General features: G+C 36.7%; 1 protein-coding gene across 1 annotated transcript in view; it reads left to right on the top strand.

The window, feature by feature from the left end:
• Window positions 1–24,388, top strand: part of scn8aa (sodium channel, voltage gated, type VIII, alpha subunit a) — a 72,853-nt gene that overhangs the window by 27,604 nt on the left and 20,861 nt on the right. The window contains 13 exon segments of the mRNA XM_073822879.1: window positions 266–329; window positions 517–658; window positions 2,094–2,300; window positions 2,534–2,821; window positions 6,309–6,581; window positions 8,802–8,937; window positions 9,042–9,280; window positions 11,501–11,674; window positions 12,789–13,145; window positions 14,504–14,974; window positions 16,714–16,831; window positions 16,912–17,066; window positions 19,962–20,135. Coding sequence (XP_073678980.1) covers window positions 266–329; window positions 517–658; window positions 2,094–2,300; window positions 2,534–2,821; window positions 6,309–6,581; window positions 8,802–8,937; window positions 9,042–9,280; window positions 11,501–11,674; window positions 12,789–13,145; window positions 14,504–14,974; window positions 16,714–16,831; window positions 16,912–17,066; window positions 19,962–20,135 — 2,798 coding nt within the window.

Raw genomic sequence — 24,388 nt, 5'->3', positions numbered from 1 at the left:
CAAAAACCGAAGAATATTTTTACTATTTAAAATAACTGTTTTCTATTTGAATATATTTTAAAATGTGATTTATTCCTGTGATCAAAGCTACATTTTCAGCATCATTACTCCAGTCACATGATCCTTCAGAAATCATTCTAATATTCGGTTTTGCTGTTCAATAATTTTTATTATTATTATCAATGTTTAAAAGAGTCGAGTACATTTTTAATGTAATTAATTTTAGTGGCTTAATCTAACATTTTCTGTCTCTTTTTGTCATTAGCCAATTTCTACTTCCTGCCAGACCAGTCGGATGCTCTTTTGTGTGGAAACAGCTCTGATTCAGGGTGAGTGTCTGGCCTTATCCTTCACAACATAATTCCAAACTACAGTATATGACATTTAGAGAATATTAACAATACATCGAAAAAATACGCAGGAGCTCACTGAGATTCTTCTCTGACAAATGTTGTATGCCAGTCCATAGACTGGTGCCAAGTCATTATTTGGTTGTGTGCTCTTTTCCCCTCTCAGTCGCTGTCCTGAAGGCTACACATGCATGAAGGCTGGTCGCAATCCAAACTATGGGTACACCAGCTTTGACAGTTTTGGCTGGGCTTTCCTGGCTCTGTTCCGCCTCATGACGCAAGACTTTTGGGAGAACTTGTACCAGCTGGTAAGGGTGTGGTCTTTTTTTCCGCTTTTATCACTTTCAGTCCCATTTAAAGATATGATATTTCACTCCACCAAATGAATCTTTCTGAAATCAGATAATGTGTATGTAAATAAAATTAAAATGGCTAAATTATACTGTTTCAGTTTTGCACAATTTTTATTAGTTCAAAATGCTTTGTTAACCATAACTTTAATTCATGTTTGGGCAAGTGTTTAGCATGAGCCAAAATATTTATGGTGCTCCAGACAGCCCTAGTTCTGCAGGATGCACACAAACACACTGAACCCTCTGGGATCAGAGCTGTATTGGACAGCTAGAAGAATAAATAGTAGAAAGCTAAATATAGCCTAAGCTGTAGTTGATTCTGTAGTCTTACATGTAGGTACAAGCAATAGGCATCTAGACCCCGTCTTTTATCGCAGCATCCCTTAAATCTCTGATTACCTCTCATGTGTCAGCTGTAGTGAATTATCTAAAATTCTATTTATAAAGCAGCAATGTTCGGTGCACTGCCCCACACACAGCTATCTCAGATTCGTCTAATTACAGGTGGATTTCCTCATCCTTATACTTGCTGTTCCAGTGTAATCACAAAAACCTAACCAGATGCACATCTAAAGTCTCCTGTTTGATGTGGTCGTAAAGATGTCTTGTTTCTAAATAAATGCACTTCTTGTCAAGAAAAAAGCAACAGAAGCAGCAGTTGTGAATGGGGTGGCCATCCCTAACACTAGCCTCGCCCCTGCATATATTTTTATATTTTTCACGCCGTTAAACTGGAGAAATGAATATCCTGTGTTTCCGTGTGTTACGTGTGTTATATCACTTGAAATTTGTATTAAAAAAATTGATTTAAAATGTTATAATTAAGTAGTTTTAATACTTGCAGTTGAATGAACAGAATGTTACAGAATCCGTATTCAGCTATCAAATGCATTTGTTCTTAGAAGACGGGTAACTGCTGCTTTTTTTAAAGCTGATAAAAAGTATAAGTTAGGCTTAGCATTTTCTCAGGATATTGTCAGGATAACCAACTGTACTGTTAAAAACCATTAAAATTACTGGTTATCTCTCGTTCTTCTCTTTTTAATTTTCTCACTCCAAGCAATCTGTCTCACTGTTTGGACACCAGTATCTCAGGGTGCCAGTGACTGCCTTGAGCCAATCTATTTAAAGAACAAAAATGGATGTATGCATGAATGTCTGTATGTTTATTGGCATTCTTTGCACAAGTAGGTCAAATAGAAGCAACTGAGGCTTCGAATAATGAACTGAGATTTGCATTTTTCCAGTGAGTTACGTCTCTACCACTGAAATAATATGGACAAAATCCCTGTTTAGAAATTGTGTGTGTGTAAAACAAACCATTTTCTGTATTGACATGTGAATGCTCTGTAATATCATAAGATGCTTCTGATCTGCCCCTCTTCCACAGACCCTGAGAGCAGCAGGGAAGACATACATGATTTTCTTTGTGCTGGTGATCTTTGTTGGCTCATTCTACCTTGTGAATCTGATCCTGGCTGTGGTGGCTATGGCATATGAAGAACAGAACCAGGCCACTATGGAAGAGGCGGAGCGAAAGGACGCGGAGTTTAAAGCCATGCTGGAACAGCTGAAGAAACAGCAGGAGGATGCGCAGGTCAGGCAATGTTTTAATGCTGATAATAAGAGTACTCTTTTGTCATTTTTAAAGTGTGTTATTGTAAGGTTTGCCTGCTGTATTTAATGGTTGATTTGCATTTCATTATTTACTTGTGACTAAGTCTGGTTGGACCTTTTATATTTTCAACTTGATTTTGTGAGTATGAAGTAAACAGCACTCAATCAGAGTAATCTAGATCAATGAATGAATGATACGTTTTGTGACGGCAGGCTAACGCCATGGCGACATCGGCGGGGACGGTGTCTGAGGACGTGGTGGAGGATGATGGTGATGGAGGTGGGAACTTGTCCTGCAGCTCATCTGAGATGTCTAAACTCAGCTCCAAGAGTGCCAAAGAACGACGCAACCGCAAAAAGAAGTGGCGGCAGAAAGAGCAGGACAAGGAGAAAGGGGACAGTGAGAAGTTTGTCAAATCCGAATCGGATGATGGAAGCAGAAGGAGCAGATTCCGTTTTCCTGACAACCGTTTAGGACGTAGGAGTTCTATAATGAACCAGGTAAAGAATGACTTCTGTTTTTTAATTCTAACTTATGTTAATAGTACTTCTGTGAATAGGATACAAAATAAGGTCTTAGAATCAAACAAATGGTCTGTAAAAGACAAATGCATAGAAAAATATTCAGACAACTGTTTTATTTATTTTATGACTAATAAATTATATTACTGTATATTGCATTTTTGTATCGTTGTCACCATAATTGTATATGATATACAGAAATTGAACAAAAATAATAAAAGATAAATATATAAAAAAATTAATAATCTGTACTAGGAGAAACTGTAACAGGTTTGTAGTTAGTGTTTAATTAATTAATAAATTAAAAATGTTTGCTTGGTAATTTTATTCTTAAAATAATGTTTTAAATGTGAAAAAGCAGTTTTGTACTGTTTTATATTTCTTTAATTTACAGTTTTATATTTATTTTTAAATGGGAAAAACATTTTTTTTTTTTTTTTGGTAAAATTCAAAATATTCTAAAATTATGATTTTGTGTAATTTTATGTGTTGGATTTTGTCAAGGTCAATATTTTATTTATTAAAAAAAAAGCCAAAAAATGCATTTTTGTCTTCCTGTTGCTTTTAAATGAGTCATGACATAAATGTTTTCATTATTTAAAATGTTCCACAAGGTTTATAATGTTAATAAAGTTCTTTGCACAAAAGAAACCCAAATAAATATAAAAATGCAGAGTTGTGGACTCGAGTCCATGACTCGAGACTCGACTCGGACTCGAGTCACAAATTTGATGACTTGTGACTTGACAAGACATAATTACAGATGGCTTGGGACTCGACTTAGACTTTGACAGCAATGACTCGAGACTTGACTTGGACTTGAACCCTGTGACTCGGCAAGTCTTCTAAAGAAAAACTTCGGAGAGATCTGATCAATATAGGCTGAAGCGCACTGGTATGATTAGCGCAGCTTTTGGCACTGAGCCAGAGAGGGACTCGCTAAGTGAGCGCTTGTAATGTATTTATCCACATAATGTTCAAGATATTTAATATTTTAGGAGCCGTTCACATGTCGAGCCTAAAAACACATGAAAACGCTAGGCTCGCTGCTTTCTCTTTCTTTCCATACCGCTCTGTAGCAGTGATGCGTGGGTTGATCCAAAATGAGCGGGTGCCTGCGGTTACGAGTCATCCAAAAATATTTTTAATGATATTCGGTTGCTGTCGGTCGGGTCGTTTGAAATAAAGATGCTAATTAATTAAACCTTTGTAATTTATATAGTACTAGACACAATTTTCTATGAAATACATAGACCTACACTTTATTGGCTGAATGATATTTAGCTTTTGAATGTTGAGCGTTATTAACTGTTGAATAAATGCTGACGCGGGACAAAATGCCCGATTTCCCAACAATGAACAGTGCCATTGTACCATTTTAATAGGCTACTTCTAAACGCATATAGCTCAGTAATGTCAGCTTTATGTATTTTCTGAGAGGGGATGGGATTTTTGTTGGGAAAGTCGTGGAAGAGACGCACACTTCGATTAGACTGGATAAACACACGCATCTTAATTGTTAAGAAAATGGTATTCATAATAAATGTCTTGAGTATTTTGATTATGTCCAATGCTTCTCTTTCTTTTTGGAATTATTACACATTTCACTATGTCTTTTCAAATGCCTAGGTCTGTTTAATTTCCTTAATTATAACATTTCTAGCACTATTTTTAAACGTTTATTCAAGCAATAATATATAAATTATCTCATTTATATGCTTGTTTGAAACCAGGGATTAAAAACGAATTCCAAGTAAAAACTGTATTTTTTCTTTACATTTCCAGAGAGCGAAACGAACGAAATTAAACATTACTTAATAAATTCAAAGCACTATAATTTCCTTATTCATTTGATACAACTATTATAGCTATACAATTAATATATATAAAATAATATAATTTTGTACGAATATTATCATATTCGTGATTCCTGAATTTATATATGAAAACTTTGTTTTGAAGTGCATTCGTTATGTTTGTATAATAAAATTTGCGCGTCTACATTTGAAATAACGAACTTGAGCGCGCAAAAGACGCGACATGTGAAAGGCCCCTTTGACATTTAAATTACACAATCACTATAAACCACTTATAATAATAAGATGAAACGCGATGTATAGTGAAACAGCAGTAGCCTAATAATTGTCTAAACCTTTCAAAATGTATGTATTTTTTCACGTGAAATAGCCTATGTATCCTAAAGTTCACTCTATTCTTCCTGTTCACCAGCCAATCACTTTCATGTCTTTAAAGAAATAGATGAATTCACGATAAATGAATGTCTATATTACGTATTATTAAATATTTGACTCAACTGATTCATTAAAATCACTGAATCGTTAACCAATGAAACAGTGTACTTAAAATAAATTATTAATTCAATTGGCCTATATTTGATCACAAACAATGATTAATTCCTCAATGAAACACCACTAATTATTATAGCCTATCTTTTATAATTATATCTACTGTCTATTATTGACTTAAAATTGACTGTAGTAATTAATACAGAGACATTAATTTGGGCAAACAGCACTATAGTGACTTGTTTAGGACTTGAAGCTTAAAGTTGAGGACTTGCAACTCGACTTGGACTTGCTCGTCTTGACTTGGGACTTGACTTGAGACTTGAATGCCAAGACTCGAGACTTACTTGTGACTTGCAAAACAATGACTTGGTCCCACCTCTGTAAATATGTAGAAAAATTATTAATTTCAACCCTCGTTCTGACCCTCTGTCTGAAATGACTTTTTTGGGGGGATGGGCCATTTAAGGCTTCTCAGTTATCAGCCACTGTTATGATTGGCTAACATCATTGCATAGGAAACCGTATTATTGCCCCCTCCCTATTGCATGTGAGTGTTTTGACAAAATAAAAAAAAAATTAAAAACAAAAAAACACGGTCATTTCCAGACAGCATTATGAAATCATTTACTTACAGTTTGTGATGCAGCTGCAGTCAGATCTAGTACCGATTCATCTTTTTTTTAACAAATGTTTTTTAGTGAACACTCCATGACACTGTGCCTCGTTTACAAAACAAAGCAAACATTCTTTTACTGTAATTGAAAGAAAAAAATTCTAATTGCTTTAGACGCGACACGACACAGCGAATTCAAGTGTTAGTCATTAAGCTACTGAAAGCCAATAGTGAGAAGATGACTATTTGTCGATGCTGCTCTGGAGGCGGTGTTTATGCAAATGTATGTGCCAGGGTGACATCACCTAGCACCTCAGATCCAAACAAGCCGTGTTTGGAGCTTGATTAAATAAATATAAATAATGAGGATGTTTTAATGGTACAAATGCCTCTTATATGCGAAAAGATCAATGCAAATTTGATTTCTCATGTCATGACTGCTTTATGAAGTAATGGGAAAAGTTCCTAATGTCTATACCTATTGTTCAACATTTGACTTTCAAGAGCAAGTGTGTAAAACCAAAGATGTTTTTCCTGCTTTCAGTCTCTGCTCAGCATCCCAGGCTCACCGTTCCCTTCAAGACGCAACAGCAAGAGCAGCATCTTCAGCCGCTGTAAGGACGGAGGCTCTGAGAACGAGTTTGCAGATGATGAACACAGCACGGTCGAGGAGTACGACGAGCGGCGCGATTCCTTCTTAAGCCCACAGCGTCGCAGCAGCTACACGGGTTACTACGGCAAGCGCAACAGCACTGTGGATTGCAATGGAGTGGTCTCTCTCATCGGGCCGGGGTCTGGCGGACGCCTACTGCCTGAGGTGATAATAGATAAGGCAGCCACTGATGACAGCGTAAGGAAGTCTAAGAGTAGATCAGTCTAGGCATGGGCATTATCTATCTCTGAACCTTGGCTCTCTCTCTGTTTGGCTCTTTCTCTTTCCGATGCATTCGTGTAATGGTTATTTTGACTTTGCTCTAAAATTAGCCCTCTTTTAGTTGAGGACTGCTCTCAAAGCCTGTGTGATATGCTGCCCTCCTATGCCAGTTTGAAATTAGTGAACAAGCTGCTAACTATATGTAGTCCTTATTATATGAAATGCTAAGACTGATGAAACTGGTTTTCATACACTACCATTCAAACGTTTGGGGTTGAAGAGATTTTTTTTTATGTTTATGTTAAGTCAAACAGTAATATTGTAGAAAATGATTACATTTTTAATAGCTGTTTTCTATTTTAATATATTTTATGTAATCCTGTATGGCAAAGCTGAATTTTCAGCAGTCACATGATCCTTCAGAAATCATTCTAATATGCTGATTTGGTGCACTAAAAACATTATTATCAGTGTTGAATTTTTGTTTTTGTTTTTCAGGATTCTTTGATGACTAGAAAGTTCAAAAGAACAGCATTTTTTAGGGGGCAAGCACCTATTGTATTTGTTAGTTTTCTTATTCTTTCTCCTTCTTCTTCTGCTCTGGGATTCTGTGGCAGCCCATAGAACTGCTTGTGGGAAAGTTATGAAATTTGGCACACAGACAGAGGACCATCTCAATATTAACCATAGCAAATTTGGTGTCTCTAACTCAAACTCTCTAGCGCCACCAATAGGCCAAATTTACACTAATATCTCTGCTAATAACTTTTTTGAACTGAGAGGTCTAGAAGCAAAAATCTTTTTTTTTTTTTTTTTTTTTTTTTTTTTGATTGCTTGGATTCGGACCAAACTTGGTATGTGTTAGAACAAGCATGACCTGAAAGCACATAAGTAGTTTTGGCACAGTACTATCTACTGGTCAAAAGATCTAAAATATTGACATTTCTGCTTACAACTTCTGACCAGTTTGGCCAAAAATCATAAGATTAGTCTTGTTAGAGTAAAGACTTCATTTTATCTCTGTTGTGCTTGATTATTTAATTGCTGCTTGCAGCTATATTTTGAAATTTTGTAGCATTATAAAGGACTTCAGTTTTTCGTTTTGATCAATTAAGTGCATCCTTGCTGAATAAGTGTTAATTTCTTTTAAAAAAATCTTGCTGACCCCAAAATTTTTAATGGTAATGTATGTCTCAGTAGTAGGAATTAGCATTTATTGCATCATCTCATGACACATTCAGACCACACACAAAATCTTTCTTCTTTTTCTCATCTCAAATATTTTTTTTACATGTCAACTCATTGCCTTTAGTAATTGTATTTCATTTTATATTAATGTAAAGGTGAATTAACCATGAAATTGTTCCACTTCCACTCTCCAGCTTTCAGTTCTCTTTTCATATTTTCTCTTCAGCTACAAATTGTTTGTGTATCATGTATATGTATATCATGTATACATTTTTTTTCATTTTTTAAATGATCAGCACCATTTCTCCATACTGTAATTATAATAGAAGCATTGTAGTTAGCATGGTAGTTAGCATGGTAGGCTACTAGCTTAATGGATCTTCTAGAGGTCTGGTATAGCTTCAGATCTTCAGCATGAGGTTAATGGATCATGGTATTTATTCTTTTCCTTTCTTGACTTCTCTGACTGAATGCATGCTGATGCATGCTGACTGGATCTCCTAAAATCTGGAGATGCAGGGGCTTCAGATGAGAGGAGGAAGGGAGCGGAGAACAATGGTTGATTTATAATATGACAATCTTGTATAAGTTACTTATTCATAGCCTTTCCAGCATTCTGGATATTTTGTAAAACATAACTCATTTATAAAACGTAGCTGACTGTTTCAAATGGCCATATGAGTGAGCATTTTGATAACATATAGCATGTTAATCACATGCTTATGTTGGGAATATGTATCGCATGAATACCCATGAATCTCCACCCTACCTTCTCTCTTGTGAGAGTCCAGCATGTTTCCGCTTTTATGCATTCAAAATGGTTCTTTTTGGACAAAATGTGTTGAAAAAAAAGTCTTCTCCTAACCAACCTTTGTCTAACTAGCCCTGTGATTCAGATCTTTTCCCCTCACCCATTGGCTGCACTGTATATTGTTGTGATGGTGCTGTTTAACCTCATTGTTGTTCTCCTAACAGCCAACCACTGATCTCGAAATCAAGAAGAAGCTCTCAGGCTCTCTAATGGTTTCCGTAGAGCAGCTTAACGCATCATTCGGGCGCAAGGAGCGAGCCAACAGTGTCATGAGTGCATTAACCAACACACTGGTTGAGGGTATGTCCATATCTTGTAACCAAAGGAATGCATTGCTTTAACAAAAAACTAAAGAAAGGAATTCTGTTACCATGGTTACCATACTTCTCATTCTTCACTTCTAGAATTGGAAGAGTCTCAGAGGAAGTGTCCGCCATGCTGGTACAAATTTGCCAACACTTTTCTTATCTGGGAGTGCGGCCCTGTTTGGATGAAGGTTAAGGAGATTGTGAACCTGATCGTGATGGACCCTTTTGTAGACCTGGCTATCACCATTTGTATTGTGCTAAATACTCTCTTCATGGCCATGGAGCATTACCCTATGACGGAGCAATTTGAGCATGTGCTGTCTGTCGGAAACCTGGTGAGGATTCTACATAGCCCCTCCTTTGAATTAAAATATAAAGAATTCGTTCATGGCTTGATGAAACCGTGCCCCTCCCCCATGGCTTATATTTTTGTAGTCTCTGCAGGGACATTGTTGGAACACTCAAAGCCATTTTTATGCCTGGCGTAGAGACAGTGCTAAGCTACCGGCTGAGTGTGGTGGTGCAGAGCCAGCATAAATATTTCATGTAGCCTAATCGATGAGCAGCTCTAAAATGGTGGCGTTTTCACAGTTCTAGAAGCTTGAACCTTTGCAGTTTGGTTTCTGCATGTGAATGAGTGTAAAAAGCTTGTAAAATCATCAATGTTGCAGAGAAGAGCAGATTATTTTTCCCACTCATGAACCAAATTGCTTTTTATATTATGTTGCCGAGTGACACAGAGGCTGTTAGGGGTCATAAATCCATTCTGTCAGTGCAGTGCGCCGTATACCAACCACAAATCATGATTTCCTAAGTCACATGACCTTCCTTGTGGAGTACATCATGTGCAATAGTGAGGCCTCTCTCTCTCAATGAAATTTCAGTTTTGCTCATACAATGATGCAAGTATTCAAACTTCTTCAGTACACCTGTGAGCGCTCTGTTGTCATGGTAGCGGGGGGGCGTACTGGGACGGAGCAGGTCGTGGCTGTGCAGGTGGCAGCGTGACTCACGTTTGCTGGCTGTGCGGACACGCGGCAGGCTTCCCGGAGTCAAGGCCACCTTGTACCCTCCCCCAGTTCACCCGCCTGCAGGGTGATTAACTGCACCCTTCAGCTGTGACAGCAGGATGATCTGTTTGACACTTTGAACGTCATAGAGTCTAGTGTCGGTTTGTCAGAGAGTGTAGGCCAGGATTTGGTGCTGCTAGGTGTCATGCAATGTCAGGAAAGAGCTGTGTTATAGATAAAATGCAAGTCACAGCTGCAGGGCTCTACAGTGTGACCATTTCAGTCGCATTTGCACAGTGTAGAGAGCTTCGTTGATTATAATCGCGATTAACTAAGATGGGTGACCGCTTTTAATGATTTTTAAGGTAGTTTGTAAATGAGATATTGATTTATTACAACAGTTAAATAAACAAGAAGTTAATATTAAGTGACTTACATTGTCTGACTATAAAACTATTGCCTGATTTTGCTGTTTCACCATCAAAAATGGTCTGAAACTAGTCACAAGTGAGCTGCTGCGCATCTCCATTCAAACACAGCGTTGTTTCATTTTTTGAATGAACGTGCGTTTTTAAACAAATCTAGTAAGTCAATTATTTAATTTCCCTTTCATAAAGAAAGTCACTTGCTTTATTCCTGAATGAATCAGCCGTTCTAATAAATCAAATGAATGATATGATTCAGTAATTAAACCAGTGACTTGCTGCCACCTATTGGCAGATTTAGTTTAATTTTTAAAGTATCTTTTCAGTTATTTAAATCATTAATATTTTTGTATTCAAAATTTTATACTTAAATTATCCTCAACATGAATTTATGAATTTGATTGCACTCATGCCGCCTCTGAGCCTCATTAAACATATGAAAATACACTTGTGTGTTCTTCTGTGCCAACTCTGTAGTACAAATAAATTTTGTTAATACTGATTTTATTTGATTGGTAACTTACTGATATTCTACTTGGTCTTATTCTGTTGTTTTAATTAGAAATTTTAAAAAGCTTAAATACACTTTTTTTGAAAAAGAAAATTACATAAAAGATGACATACTTTTAATAAAGTTTCCAAAAATGCCATTACAAAGTTACATACAAAATTCCCCTGTAAATCACTTTAAGGAGTTAAATATCACCTCGTAATGGGAAGACAAATTTTTTTATCAGATTTTTTTGATTATTGATTAGAAGGTGCTCTTGAAATTTTGACTGTGCTCTTAAATTTTTTTAAGTTAGGAGCACAAGTGCTCCTAAAAAGAAAAGTAAGCGTAGAGTTGACAGTTGTAGTTGTTAATATTGTAATGCTTTTATAAATGAGTCTGGTTTGTTAAAGGGGTCATGCCTTTTTTAAATTATTTTGTACTGTTCTCTGAGATCCACTTATAATGTTATCAATATTTTTACATCGAAAAAACGTACCGTGTTAAAATGAAGTGAACAAAGGGCCAAGTTCTTTCTGGAATGTTCTGAAACTTCATTAAAGGAGAAGTTCACTTCCAGAAGTCTCAAAGTGTTTGTTGTAAGTGTAACTTTTATTTCCTTTCTTCCAGGTGTTTACTGGTATCTTCACTGCCGAAATGTTTGCCAAACTGGTTGCAATGGACCCCTACTACTATTTCCAGGAAGGCTGGAATATTTTTGACGGCTTTATCGTGAGCTTGAGTTTAATGGAGTTGGGCTTGGCCGATGTGGAAGGTCTTTCTGTGCTGAGATCATTCCGATTGGTAAAAATTTTCTTCAGATTTCTTCAGATCTTTGATAAAGGAAAATCACCCTATCTCCAGAACACAAATTAAGATTTTTTTTTTTTTTTTTTACAAAATCTGAGAGTTTTCTGACCCTGCATAGACAGCAATGCAACTGACACGTTCAAGGCCCAGAAAGCTAGTAAGGACATTATTAAAATAGTCTGTTCGACCATACTTTTATGAAGCTGACAGGAGCTGGCGTTTTAATGTAGAACCCTGATGCACTTCACCTTGTTTACAAGCAGAAGATGACACATGCTGTACATAAAGAGGATGACTTGAATTTTTTTGGCCAGCCCTACTTATTTAAACCAGAATATACAGTACAGACGATGAACTAAGAGAGATGGATTTTCTATGTTAGAACGCCGGCTCCTGCGGCAGCAGCATCACACGTTTACGTTGTGGTACTCTCATGAACATGCGCTAAAGACTAACACGAAAGAGAAGAGATTGTTGAATAAAGTCTTCTTTTTTTCCTTTGTGCACAAAAGGTATTCTCGTAGCTTCATAAAATTACAGTTTAATCACTGATGTCACATGGACTATTTGATCAATGTCCTTACTATATTTCTGGGCCTTGAATGTGGTAGTTATGTGGCTGTCTATGCAGGGTCAGAAAGCTTTCTTTAAATTTTAGTGCTGTTGTCAACCATATTGTATATTTGCATATACAGTATGTAATTTATGGCATTTCCATTTTTTTCTCATAATTTGATGAGTTTCTGCTTCCAATACCAATAAAAACAGCATAAACAGATCTCTCTTAAATAAAATTCTGTTTAGCACCTTCTTTCTGTGGGCGGTAATAGCACAACGTTAATTGCATCAGGCAGATCGTAGAGTATAATAAGCCTAATTTACATAGAAAGGAGGTGTGTTTGTACTGAAAAGAATGACAGTTATTTTATTTAAATACAGACCAACATTATTTTAAAGAATTCAGCATCCGTTTAAACTGGATTGTGGGTGGTTTGTGAATAAGACATAATGAATAAGTGGCATAACTCTTCAGAGAATTTGTTTTCAGTAGCACACATTCAGAAAATGTTCATGGTGTTTTAATTCTACTTGTGCTCTCTTTTAACAGCTGAGAGTTTTTAAACTGGCCAAGTCATGGCCCACCCTCAACATGCTGATAAAGATCATCGGTAACTCAGTCGGAGCTTTGGGAAACCTGACCCTGGTGTTGGCCATCATCGTCTTCATCTTTGCCGTGGTGGGCATGCAGTTGTTTGGGAAGAGCTACAAGGACTGCGTGTGTAAGATCGCTGCTGATTGCGAGCTGCCCCGCTGGCACATGAATGACTTCTTCCACTCATTCTTAATCGTGTTCCGGGTGCTATGTGGAGAGTGGATCGAGACCATGTGGGACTGTATGGAGGTGGCTGGACAGGCAATGTGTCTCATCGTCTTCATGATGGTCATGGTCATAGGGAACTTGGTGGTAAGTCTGCTTTAGATGCGGAAAATGCATTTTTGTCATGATATTTGAGCTGAGTTCTGAAAACTGCTTCAGTGGTGATAAATGCAAGATATATTTTCATACTACAGGATTTGTATTCATGTACAGTTAAGATCAAAGGTTTACATACATCTTGCAGAATCTGCAAAATGTAAATTGTTTAACCAAAGAAAAGGGATCATACAAAATGCATGTTATTTTTTATTTAGTACTGACCTGAATAAGATATTTCACATAAAGGATATTTACATATAGTCCACAAAAGAAAATAATATTTTATAAAAATGACTGTTTAAAAGTTTACATACACTTGATTCTTAATACTGTTTTGTTACCTGAATGATCCACAGCTGTGTTTTTTTGTATAGTGATAGTTGTTAGCAAGTCCCTTGTTTGTCCTGAACAGTTAAACTGCCTGCTGTTCTTCAGAATTATCCTTCAGGTCCCACAGATTCTTTTGGTTTCTCAGCATTTTTGTGTATTTGAACCATTTCCAATAATGCCTGTATGATTTTGAGACTCTGACAACTGAGGGACTCATATGCATCTATTACAGAACGGTCAAAAGCTCACTGATGCTCCAGAAGGAAATGCAGTGCATTAAGAGTCGGGGGTGAAAACTTTTTACATTTGAAGGAGTAAAATTAGGAGTAAATTTAACTTATTTTGTCTTTTGAGAAACATGCAAGTATCTTCTTTTGCTTCTGAAGGGCAGTACTAAATGTACATAAAATATGATATTTAGGCAAAATAAGAAAAATGTACACACCGTTCTGTTCAAAAGTTTACACCCCTGACTCTTAATGCATTGTGTTTCCTTCTGAAGCATCAGTGAGCATTTGAACCTTCCGTAATAGTTGCTTATGAGTCCCTCAGTTGCCCTCAGTGTGAAAAGATGGATCTTAAAATCATACAGTCATTGTTGGAAAGGGTTCAAATACACAAATGCTGAAAAACCAAAGGCTTTGTAGGACCTAAAGGATTTTTTCTATAGAACAGCGGACAGTTCAGCGGACTCATTAACAACTATTACTAAGCAAAAAAAAATACAGTTGTGGCTCTAAATTCAACTATTATTGTCTCTTGTGGACTATATGTAAACGTCTTTTATGTGAAATATCTTATTCAGGTCAGTTCAAAATAAAAAATAACATGCATTTTGTATGATTCCCCTTATTTTGCTAAAATAATTAACATTTGGCACAGTTGCAAGGTGTATGTAAACATTTGACTTCAACTGTATATATGATGCATAAAATGCCTTCAAAGGCAGCTGACTAGTTATTGATCTGATTTTAATTTGAGACTAAGTTACATTACTTTTCTCTCACACTGATCAGGTCTTGAATCTGTTCCTTGCCTTGCTGCTGAGCTCATTCAGCGCAGACAACTTGGCAGCTCCCGATGACGATGGTGAGATGAACAACCTGCAGATCGCAGTTATTCGCATCAAGAAGGGAATCGCCTGGATAAAGATCAAAGTTCGAGAACTGGTCAACATCATCCTCAGGAGGAAGGTCACCGACGAGGCCAAGCCACTAGACGATATGTACGACCGGAAACTAAACTGCATTGCCAATCACACAGGTGTGGACATCAGCCGTGACCTGGACTATCAGAAAAACGGCAACGGAACCACCAGTGGAATCGGCAGTAGTGTGGGCAAGTACATGATTGATGACGACCACATGTCCTTCATCCACAACCCCAACCTGACCGTATGCGTGCCCATCGCCGTGGGCGAGTCAGACTTTGAGAATCTCAACACAGAAGATTTTAGCAGCGAGTCTGAAGCAGAGGGCAGCAAAGAAGTGAGTATGCAAAAGAGCTGATGCTGTGATGCTTTTAGGCTGTGACCTAGTTGCTTGTGGGTGAAATGTAATACCCTGTGGTTATTGATTTGGCCTCAGGAGTAAATGCTCAGTTATTCTAAACTGAGGTATTTGCTAATTTTTGTCTGTGATATTGATATATATGGAGTAAAGTGCAGTGTATCGCTTCAGAATGATGTTTAAACGTGTGTAGGCCATTTAGTACACTATTATGAAACAGGAATACAGATGCTTGTCATTTCATCATTAGAGCTAAAGTGTGTCAGTTCTAGGGATGGCGAAAACTAAAAAATTTCTTGACCGACCACCGAGCCTCATTAGCCGGTTGAAACCGGTTAACCGATTAGTTTAAAATATGGTACGCTATTTGAAATAACAGCCATTTCCAGCCCCGCCTGCAATTTCGCAACTCTGTCGCATCTGACCGCGATCACACCGAACGCGTCTTTTAGTTCTAAAAACGCGAGGCGCACAGCACTGCCCTTTTTTCGTGACTTTTAATAAAAGAGCGTGCTGCGGTTTTTTATGTTGCTAAGCAACGACCAAAACAGCTGTCCTGTCAGTCAAATCAAAGGATTATAGCGCGAGCGCTCTAAAATCTTAGTTTTATGCTGTTAAGTAAACTGTCATATTAGCAGAAACCCTAAATAATACAGCTCCAGGTTACCCACAATAGACACAAAAGGTTTCTCCTCTATTTCTTGCAGTCTCCGGACTTTTTAAGCAACCGTAAAATTCCGTCACCACAACAGAAGGCCCGCCTCTCCATTCATTCGATTGGACAATGGAAAAGAACGCGAATGACGTTGGGCGTTTTTCCGCTCAGAGTTGTTGTTTTTTTCAACTTCACGCGCTCAGAGCGCTCCTGCAAAAACGTGAGGCGCCTGGGACGCATAAGCAGCGCGTAGAACGCTCACTGCCAACAGAAAACCATTCAAAAGAGGCGCCTCCATCTGCAAAAACGCGTTCGGTGTGATCGCGGCCTCTCTCTGCCGCTCTGCCTCCCGCACACACACACACACACACACACACACTGCCACTCGCGTCACTTTTTAAAAATCCCCTACAGCGCGAAACATGAGTCCCGCAAACGCGGCGCCGAAGAGCTTGTTGTATGTAATCGTAGGACAAATGGCTCCTTAGTTTCAAATGGTTTGGGTACAAGGTGATCGCTTTGAAAATAAAGGCGTTTGTCTAGGTTAGAAGCTCATTTGAAACATTGCCACGGCTCATTTAAGAAAATGACAGCTCCGAAGAGACGCCGCTTTAGTTGAGGTAGTGCTAACCATATTAAAGAAAGATGATGATCATCATCACCTTATCGGTTACCACTGAAATGTAGATGTAATGTATTTCCAAATCTAAGCCCATCTTATGCGGAATGTTGCCTAATAGACTGCAACATGATAAAACCAATGGATAAAACAGGCACCTTCAGAATGCGTAAAAGACGCACCGGCACTTTTTTTTTTAACCGACTACCGACAACTTTGACCGGTTAACGTTGATACGGTCAACCACCGGTCAAACGGTCATCGGTTAACATCCCTAGGTTCTAGGCAAAAAAAAGTGAATGGAATTGTTCAAACTGGTTTACAAACACCTTCTCTTGCCTGTCATTGGGAACGCAGTTACAATTTACACTGAACATTGTTTTCGCTTTGCTGTTTACATTTTTTAACATCAAAAAATGACACTTCTGACCTCTCTCTTTTTAGTTGGATGACATCAGCTCTTCAGAAGGCAGCACAATAGATATTAAACCAGAGGTAGAGGAAGCAGTGGTGGTGGAGGCAGTAGAGGAATATGTTGACCCAGAACCTTGTTGGACTGAAGGTAAAAGGGCTCATCGATTTCTCTTTGCACTAACTGTAACGGATTATGGGAACAGAAATATAACGTTTGCCATTTTGCAGGTTGCATTGCCCGCTACAAGTGTTGTGATGTGCCCATCACCGAGGGCTGGGGTAAGAATTGGTGGTTCCTCCGGAAGACCTGCTATCTCATTGTGGAGCACAACTGGTTTGAAACCCTCATCATCTTTATGATCCTCCTTAGTAGTGGAGCATTGGTGAGAATGCACACAAACACACACACATTTCTTTTAGGGAGGTATACAAGTACTTTGTACTGTGTTTAACTACTGTAGTAGAAAAAAGCTACTTGAATATTGGGAACACTTTATAGTAAGGTGTCCATATTACACGTTACATGTACTTGGTATTTTAATGACAATTAATTATGCATAATTACATGCAAGTAACCCTAAACCAAACCGTAATCCTAACTCTGTAAGTACATGTAGTTAATTAATATTACTCAGTACTTAAAGCAGGGTGGCCGCGGATCCTTAAAAAGTCTTAAGTCTTAAATTCCGTTGTCCTAAAATAAGGCCTTTAAATGTCTTAATTTGTCTTAAATCTAAATCCAAGGGTCTTAAATTTTTTACACTTTGAAAAGGAAAAGTTTATCGTTTTGAGGAGAATCTCCTGCGCAGGTTCTAAATCTGTTCTGTTGCTAGACACGCGCTTGCTTGACAACGCCTCAGTGTTGCCAGATTTAGCGGGTTTCCGCCCAACTACACGCATTTGATTCGCAGATTAACTGTTAAGTTTAACCATCATAGAGTAAAAGTTTATAATTAGCACGTGTTTTTACGTTGCCGCACACACCTGACGCGAGCACGCGCAGAGAGAGAGAGAGAGAGAGGAGAGGAGAGGAGAGAGAGGCGCGCGGCGCGATTCACACAGATTGATTCCTCTTTAACTGCTATTTGAACGGAAACGTACATACCAAGTCATGTCTTAATACCCGTTTTGGTATTCTGTTTAACAGTCGTTTATGTCTTCAGTGAACCGAAACAGCTGAGAAAGAGATGCGTGCCAGTATTCGGTGCATTTGGCCTTAAAGAGACAGCATCCTATAAATACCTGCAGTGAGAAACACTAGTTATTTTACAATTAATTATTAAATTTCCCCTCCTGAATACTAGTGTTATTGATTTTATTACTAACTTTATGTTGTATTCATTTACACTTGTCATTTGTGTAATTGTTCTTGTTTTGTTACTGAACTTTAGTTCAGATAGTAGTTTTTGCTGTGGATGAGAAGTAGCCTACCTAAAGTAAGCATTCAGTAATTAGGAAAAAACTAACTTTTTTTTTTTTCTTTTTTTTTTCTGATCCGAAAAATGATCCGATCCATGACTCAAAATCTGTGTTTGTTACACTGTTACATTGGCTTCAAAGTGTGTGAGAGCCTTGACTTTGTCATGGAATAGAAAATAATTTCTTCTTCTGGAATAGTGTTTTCTGTTGAATATTCCCAAGAATAATCAGTTAAATAAAATAATAATTTAAAATATCTTCATAGTTTTGTGCTAGACTTTTGCGGGACTTTCAATTTGGTCTTAAATTTTGTTTGAAAATGGTATTAAAAAGTCTTAAAATGTCTTAAATTTAACTTGGTCAAACCTGTAGACACCCTGTAAAGGGATAGTTCACCCAAAAAATAAAATTTTATGTTTTTCTGCTTACCCCCGGGGCATCCAAGATGTAAGTGACTTTGTTTCTTCAGTAGAATAAAAACAAAGGTTTTTAACTCAAACCGCTGCAGTCTGTCAGTTGTATAATGGCAGTCAATGGGACCCATGGCTTTGAGAGTCAAAAATGTACACAGACAAAACCAAATTAAACCCTGCGGCTTGTGATGATACATTTTAATACATGAAACAGTCCGTCTGTGCAAGAAACTGAACAGAATTTGTATAATTTTTTTTTTACCTCTGATCCACCGCAATGTCCAACTGTCCTGAGCGCGTTCACAACAGCTGGTACGTGAGTTTATTGTGGTGGATCAGAGTTAAAAAAAGTTATAAAATACTGTTTAGTTTCTTGCACAGACCGTTTTTTTTTTTCGTGCGTTAAGACCTCAACGTATCATCACGAGCCACAGATTTTAATTTGGTTTTGTCTGTGTATGTTTTTTGACTCTCAAAGCCGTGGATCCCATTGACTGCCATTATGTGACTGACAGACTGCAACGGTTTGAGTTAAAAATCTTTGTTTGTGTTCTACTGAAGAAACAAAGTAGCCTACATCTTGGATGTCCTGGGGGTAAGCAGATAAACATCAAATTTTCATTTTTGGGTGAACTATCCCTCTGAATGTATAATTACACTGTAATAAGGACACCTTAAAATAAAGTGTAACCGAATATTGCATATTGATTTACTGTGGCTTGTAGTTTGGTATTCAATTATTATATGGTGTTCTAACATAAAAAAAATATGTATCAGTGGCAGCTTATTTCCATTATGTTTTGGATTCTGCCTGACCGTTGCATTAATGTTCATGTGAGGTAAATATAATGTGAGGTTCAAGCAGGCATTGTCTCATTGTAGAGACCTGGCGCCAGAGCTGCACTGCTGGGTGATGTGATTAATGGACTGTACTATTCATTCAATTGGATCTATTTCTGGCACTGGAAATGTTCCTGCCTTTAGCACTACTAATGTTGCCAAAAAAGGAATGTAATAGAATTAGGAATCTTGCCTTATACAATTGCTTTTTGAAAGTTGACTCTGTTTTGAACTGAATTATTGGACAAAGAAGTAGCCTTCTGTTCAGTTGTTTTCACAGATATTGTTGTGCAATAATAATAATGTCAGCATTCTTAAGCAGTTTTTTAATATTATTATTATTAGGGCTGGGTGGGTCAAATGAGTTGCGCTGTTTTGTTCAGCTTTTAGCGCATAGACATATTGAACTCTTGTTATATATAACTTGTTATATAACTCTTGTTTTATCGATTTATCGCCCAGTCCTAATTGTTATATATAATTACATTTTTAGCTGAAATATTACTGCATTTCTACTTTTTTAATTAAAATGAAATCTACTGGAAGGTGTTATGAGCAGTGGATAGTACTTGTTTTGTTAATGCAACCATATGTTATCTATTGCAGGCTTTTGAGGATGTGTACATTGAACAGAGGAAGACAATCCGTATCATTCTGGAGTATGCTGACAAGGTCTTTACCTACATCTTCATATTGGAGATGTTGTTAAAGTGGGTGGCCTACGGTTTTTACAAGTACTTCACCAACGCCTGGTGCTGGCTGGACTTCTTTATTGTTGACGTAAGTCTACTATTTCATTTGTGCTATGTTTGTTGTCAGTTTGATAAATGCCCTTGACGTACACATTTTGTTGATGGGTTCCATCCTGCCAAAAGGAAAATCTGACTAGTGATATCATAACCTGAATCAGAACATATTTTATTTATAATATGAAGCTATGTGGAGCAAGATTTTGCACCAAGGTGTCAGTGTGTGTGGGACCGAGCAACATGCCATGACATGTGCAGTATTGTACATGTACAGCTGCTTTGGACAAAAACATGATTTTGTTTATTCGAAAGTTGTTTTTTTAGTGTCAAGCCTAGTTAAGAAAGTGTTAGTTCAAGGTTTTTGTTGCCTGCTAGTAGAAATGAACAATTGTAATGCGATCTAGGAAAACCTGTCACATGTTGCGCTGGGACGTCTTCAGGAAATTTGAAAAATAGGTTGAATGTCAATTTTTTGGTCAAATTTAGGTTTTCATTAAATGATTATTCTATAACATTTCGTCAATCGTCTCTGAAAATATCTTGGCAAAATTGACTTGTTTAGTGTAGAAAAAACAGCGATTTATTGCAGCAAGCAGAAATTACTGTCATTCTCTAATGTTAAGAACGCACGCTATGTTACACACACTAAACAATATTATAATGGACTATTTCACATCCAGAGATAAAGGATCGAATGATGAAGTTACTAAAGAAGAGTCCTATGACAGTGTTATATGAAAAGTTGCACGAACAGTTGTGCTGTGCTCACTTTTCTAAATGTAAACTACAAAGTACACTATTCATGCTATCTAAACATAGGAGGGGGTCAAAAGTTCAGAGACTATGCCCATAATAAACAATGGAAAACAGATGTTAGCCTGCTTGTGTAATGATGCAGTATAGCGCTCCTGTCTTGACAGACAGCTCTCGTTAAACCCATGAAGTAAAAGTAAAACCCGTCTCACCTTAAACCCGTTTTTCTCAAAATTTCATTCTTGAAAATCATAGCTATCAGCCAACTTACGATAGCTATAACTTGTTACGTTCAAGCTATGGACAAAATAAAAACCGTTTTGGAAAGGGCTTTTATATGTATCAAAACATCAAAAAGGTAAAATTTCACCATGTGTTGAGTTTAAAAAGTGATGATTGAGTAAAATTGATGATTAGATTCAGTTGTACAGTATAGTTCTCATATCAGTCTATATGTTTAAACACGACTGTCAAAGTATTAATTCTATGAAAATTGCAAGTCATGAATTTTAGCAAAGGAAAGAAGTAGAATTATCTTGGACTAGGACAGAAACCGAATAAGTGGGGGTATAAGCCAGAACATAACAATAAATGTAAAAATTCAGAGCAGAAAGTCCGGCCTTTCGGTTAAAAGAGCCAATTGCCTTTTGATACTGTTACTCTAGAACAAACATGCACATTACCCTGAAAAATACTTAATTTGCTATGAGTTTAGCTAACAAAGTTGCATTTTACAAAACATAATTGTCAGATTTTATTTTCTGACTATAAAAAGTCTTGACAATCAGCTTTGGATATTTCTGTGATTTCCCATTCAAGTTAATGTCTTTTACATAGAAATTAGCTGCAAATAGGCATTACACAGATGGCCGCCAAGTGACCTGACCGAGTCTGGGACTTTAGGAGCTTTGTTTAAACTGATAAAAAATTTTTTTTTTGGCATTTCAGACATCAGAGACTTTATAAACTCTGCATGTTCATAGACCTGACAATACTGCTTGCCAGTCACAGCAAGGTATGTTTTAAAGATGACTTAAAAATAGCTGAAAATTGGTGGAGGAGTTTCTTTGAGCTGTCAGTTAAAAACGAAATAGTGTAGCGGAGGAGATGAAAAGACAAATATCTGCCCAGCACCCTGTTTCTATGCAGATGTTTTGTGATAGTCAAAGCCATAAACAGGATGGTTCCCTTTTCAACAAGATGTGAATGTTTCGGGAAGAGAAGAGTCAAATGTGATCTGTTATTATAAGAAAAGTAAAGCTATGTGTTGGTATGCAGGGGTGAAGCTTGAAGGAAAAACGTTATGCTTATCTTGAATATAAATGCTCATGTAATATACATTCTTTGTGTCTAAATCATGTTATTTCATAAGATTACATCATCTCTTTAAGATCTATCACCCATGCATAGCCGTGCAAAAATAATAGACTTATGCGTGATCCTGAGATGCTTGAATATCTGCTATTAATGATAAACTGGCTTTAAAAAACACCAGCATTGTGGAAAAATTGTAATTTGCTTGTCTTTCCCCTTTGTATGCAATGAATAGTGAAATGGCAGAGCCCATATCCATCATTATATGGCTTAAGTGTTGGAATGGAAATGACTAGCCAGAATCAGACTATCAATAACACTGATTATTGATCTATTCAGAGATATTCAAGCACATCTCATTCTAAATGAACCTTGTTTCTAATTCTTGTACATGTGTATGATGTCTATACTGTGTGAACAATAAGATATGTGTGGCCTCTGACTGGTTTCATTTTCTGCCCTGCCCTTATTGTGGGAGACTCACCAAGTGTAACATGCATTTTAGAGTGCATTATAAGTTACAAGTGCAATCAGTTATTCCATAAACACAGAATATTTTATACAACAAATGATTGACGCTAATGTAGTTTTAAATTATGAATCAAAGTGTTTGATGAAATTATGTTAAGCTTTATGTGGACTAAAATGCACACACTTGGACTCCAAACTAAGGGATTCAGAGGAATGTCAATGTGGATGTGCTTTTCTCATGATATGTGGCGGACATGTTACAACTGCAGTGACCATGTCAAGATACAAATTGTTTGTATATGTGTTCTGACCTTGTTCCTAAACTAACCACCTTTTAGCAGAACTCGTACACCCAATACTGTTTAATGAGCTGCTGTGGGGCATTTTTAGATGCATACAAGGTCTATTTGATGTTCTTTCATGTTATATATTTACTTAAATGTGGTCAGAAGTTAATCTCCTTTTACCAACAGTTTTATCCACCTGAAATTTATACATAAGCTCCCACAAGTTTTATTCTGGAAATATATTTATTAGCACTATATAAAGAGAAATTTTACACATTGACAAATAATTAAATATAACGTATTAATTTACATACACTGCCAAATCCCCCATTCATAGCTGTTGCTGTATTCCATTCCAATTCAGAAACTATGGGTTTCCTGCTTGCAAAAGTTCAAAAAGACTTCACTAATGGATTTCCACCATAGAATCTTACACTGAAGCTTGCTGAGATGTTGGTTAAATACAGTCTAAAAGTCTGGTGTCGGAAGAATTTTTTTTTTTAAATACGCACATAAAAAAAATCAAAAATGTTTTAGTAAATACATTTGTAATGTTACAAAAGATTTCTATTTCAAATAAATTCTGTTTTATTTTGAGCTATAATATATGTTATATATTGTGATTTCCACAAAAATATAAAGTAGCACGACCATTTTCAACTGTGATAATGATAAGAAGTGTTTCTTGAGCACCAAATCAGCATATCAAAAAGATTTCTGAAGACTGGAGTAATGGCTGCTGAAAATTCATGTTTGCCATCACTTTAACAAATTGCATTTATATTAAAATTGACAATAACTTTTGAATAGTTGTGTAAAGGACGTAACATTTTTTATTTTTAGCAAATTAAATCCATAAGTCTTTCATGAAGGTAGAATTTGATTGCAGATAGTACAAAACATGGTAAATCATAAAAAACAGATTTTTAAAATGATCTGAAAATTATGATTTTATGTGTAAAGTATAATTGTTTGTCCTCCACAATTTGGTAATTTTAGTTAAATCTATAGAGTTCCTGTGATTCAAATGGAGGAGCATCAGTTGAGTTGAATGTCAATGCCATGGGTTTGATTCACATGGAATTAGGGTTGTCACTAATGATTATTTTGGTAATTGAGTAATAAGCCAAATATTCTGACGATTAATTGAGTAATTGGATAACTATAACTTAAAATTTTTTTAGAAATTAAAATAGACATAATGAAACAACTTTCCATTTCTTTATGACAGAAATGCTATAGCCAACACGTGGACATAAAAACGTGTAAAGTCAAAGTGAGGGTTTGAGCTTTTATTTTAAAATCGCGATACTGTTAGCATATTGAGAAAGACATTGATGTATTCGCCTGTGTCAGCATAGGTTTATAAATTATTTACCTTACAAATCTGATTTAATATTCACAGATAACCATTATAATAAACCCAAACTCACAGAAATATGCAGAGATGGAGTTTGAG

The sequence above is a fragment of the Garra rufa genome, chromosome 18 (genome assembly GCF_049309525.1).
Source record: "Garra rufa chromosome 18, GarRuf1.0, whole genome shotgun sequence".
Classification (NCBI taxonomy): domain Eukaryota; kingdom Metazoa; phylum Chordata; class Actinopteri; order Cypriniformes; family Cyprinidae; genus Garra; species Garra rufa.
This window is presented reverse-complemented; position numbering and strand designations above follow the sequence as displayed.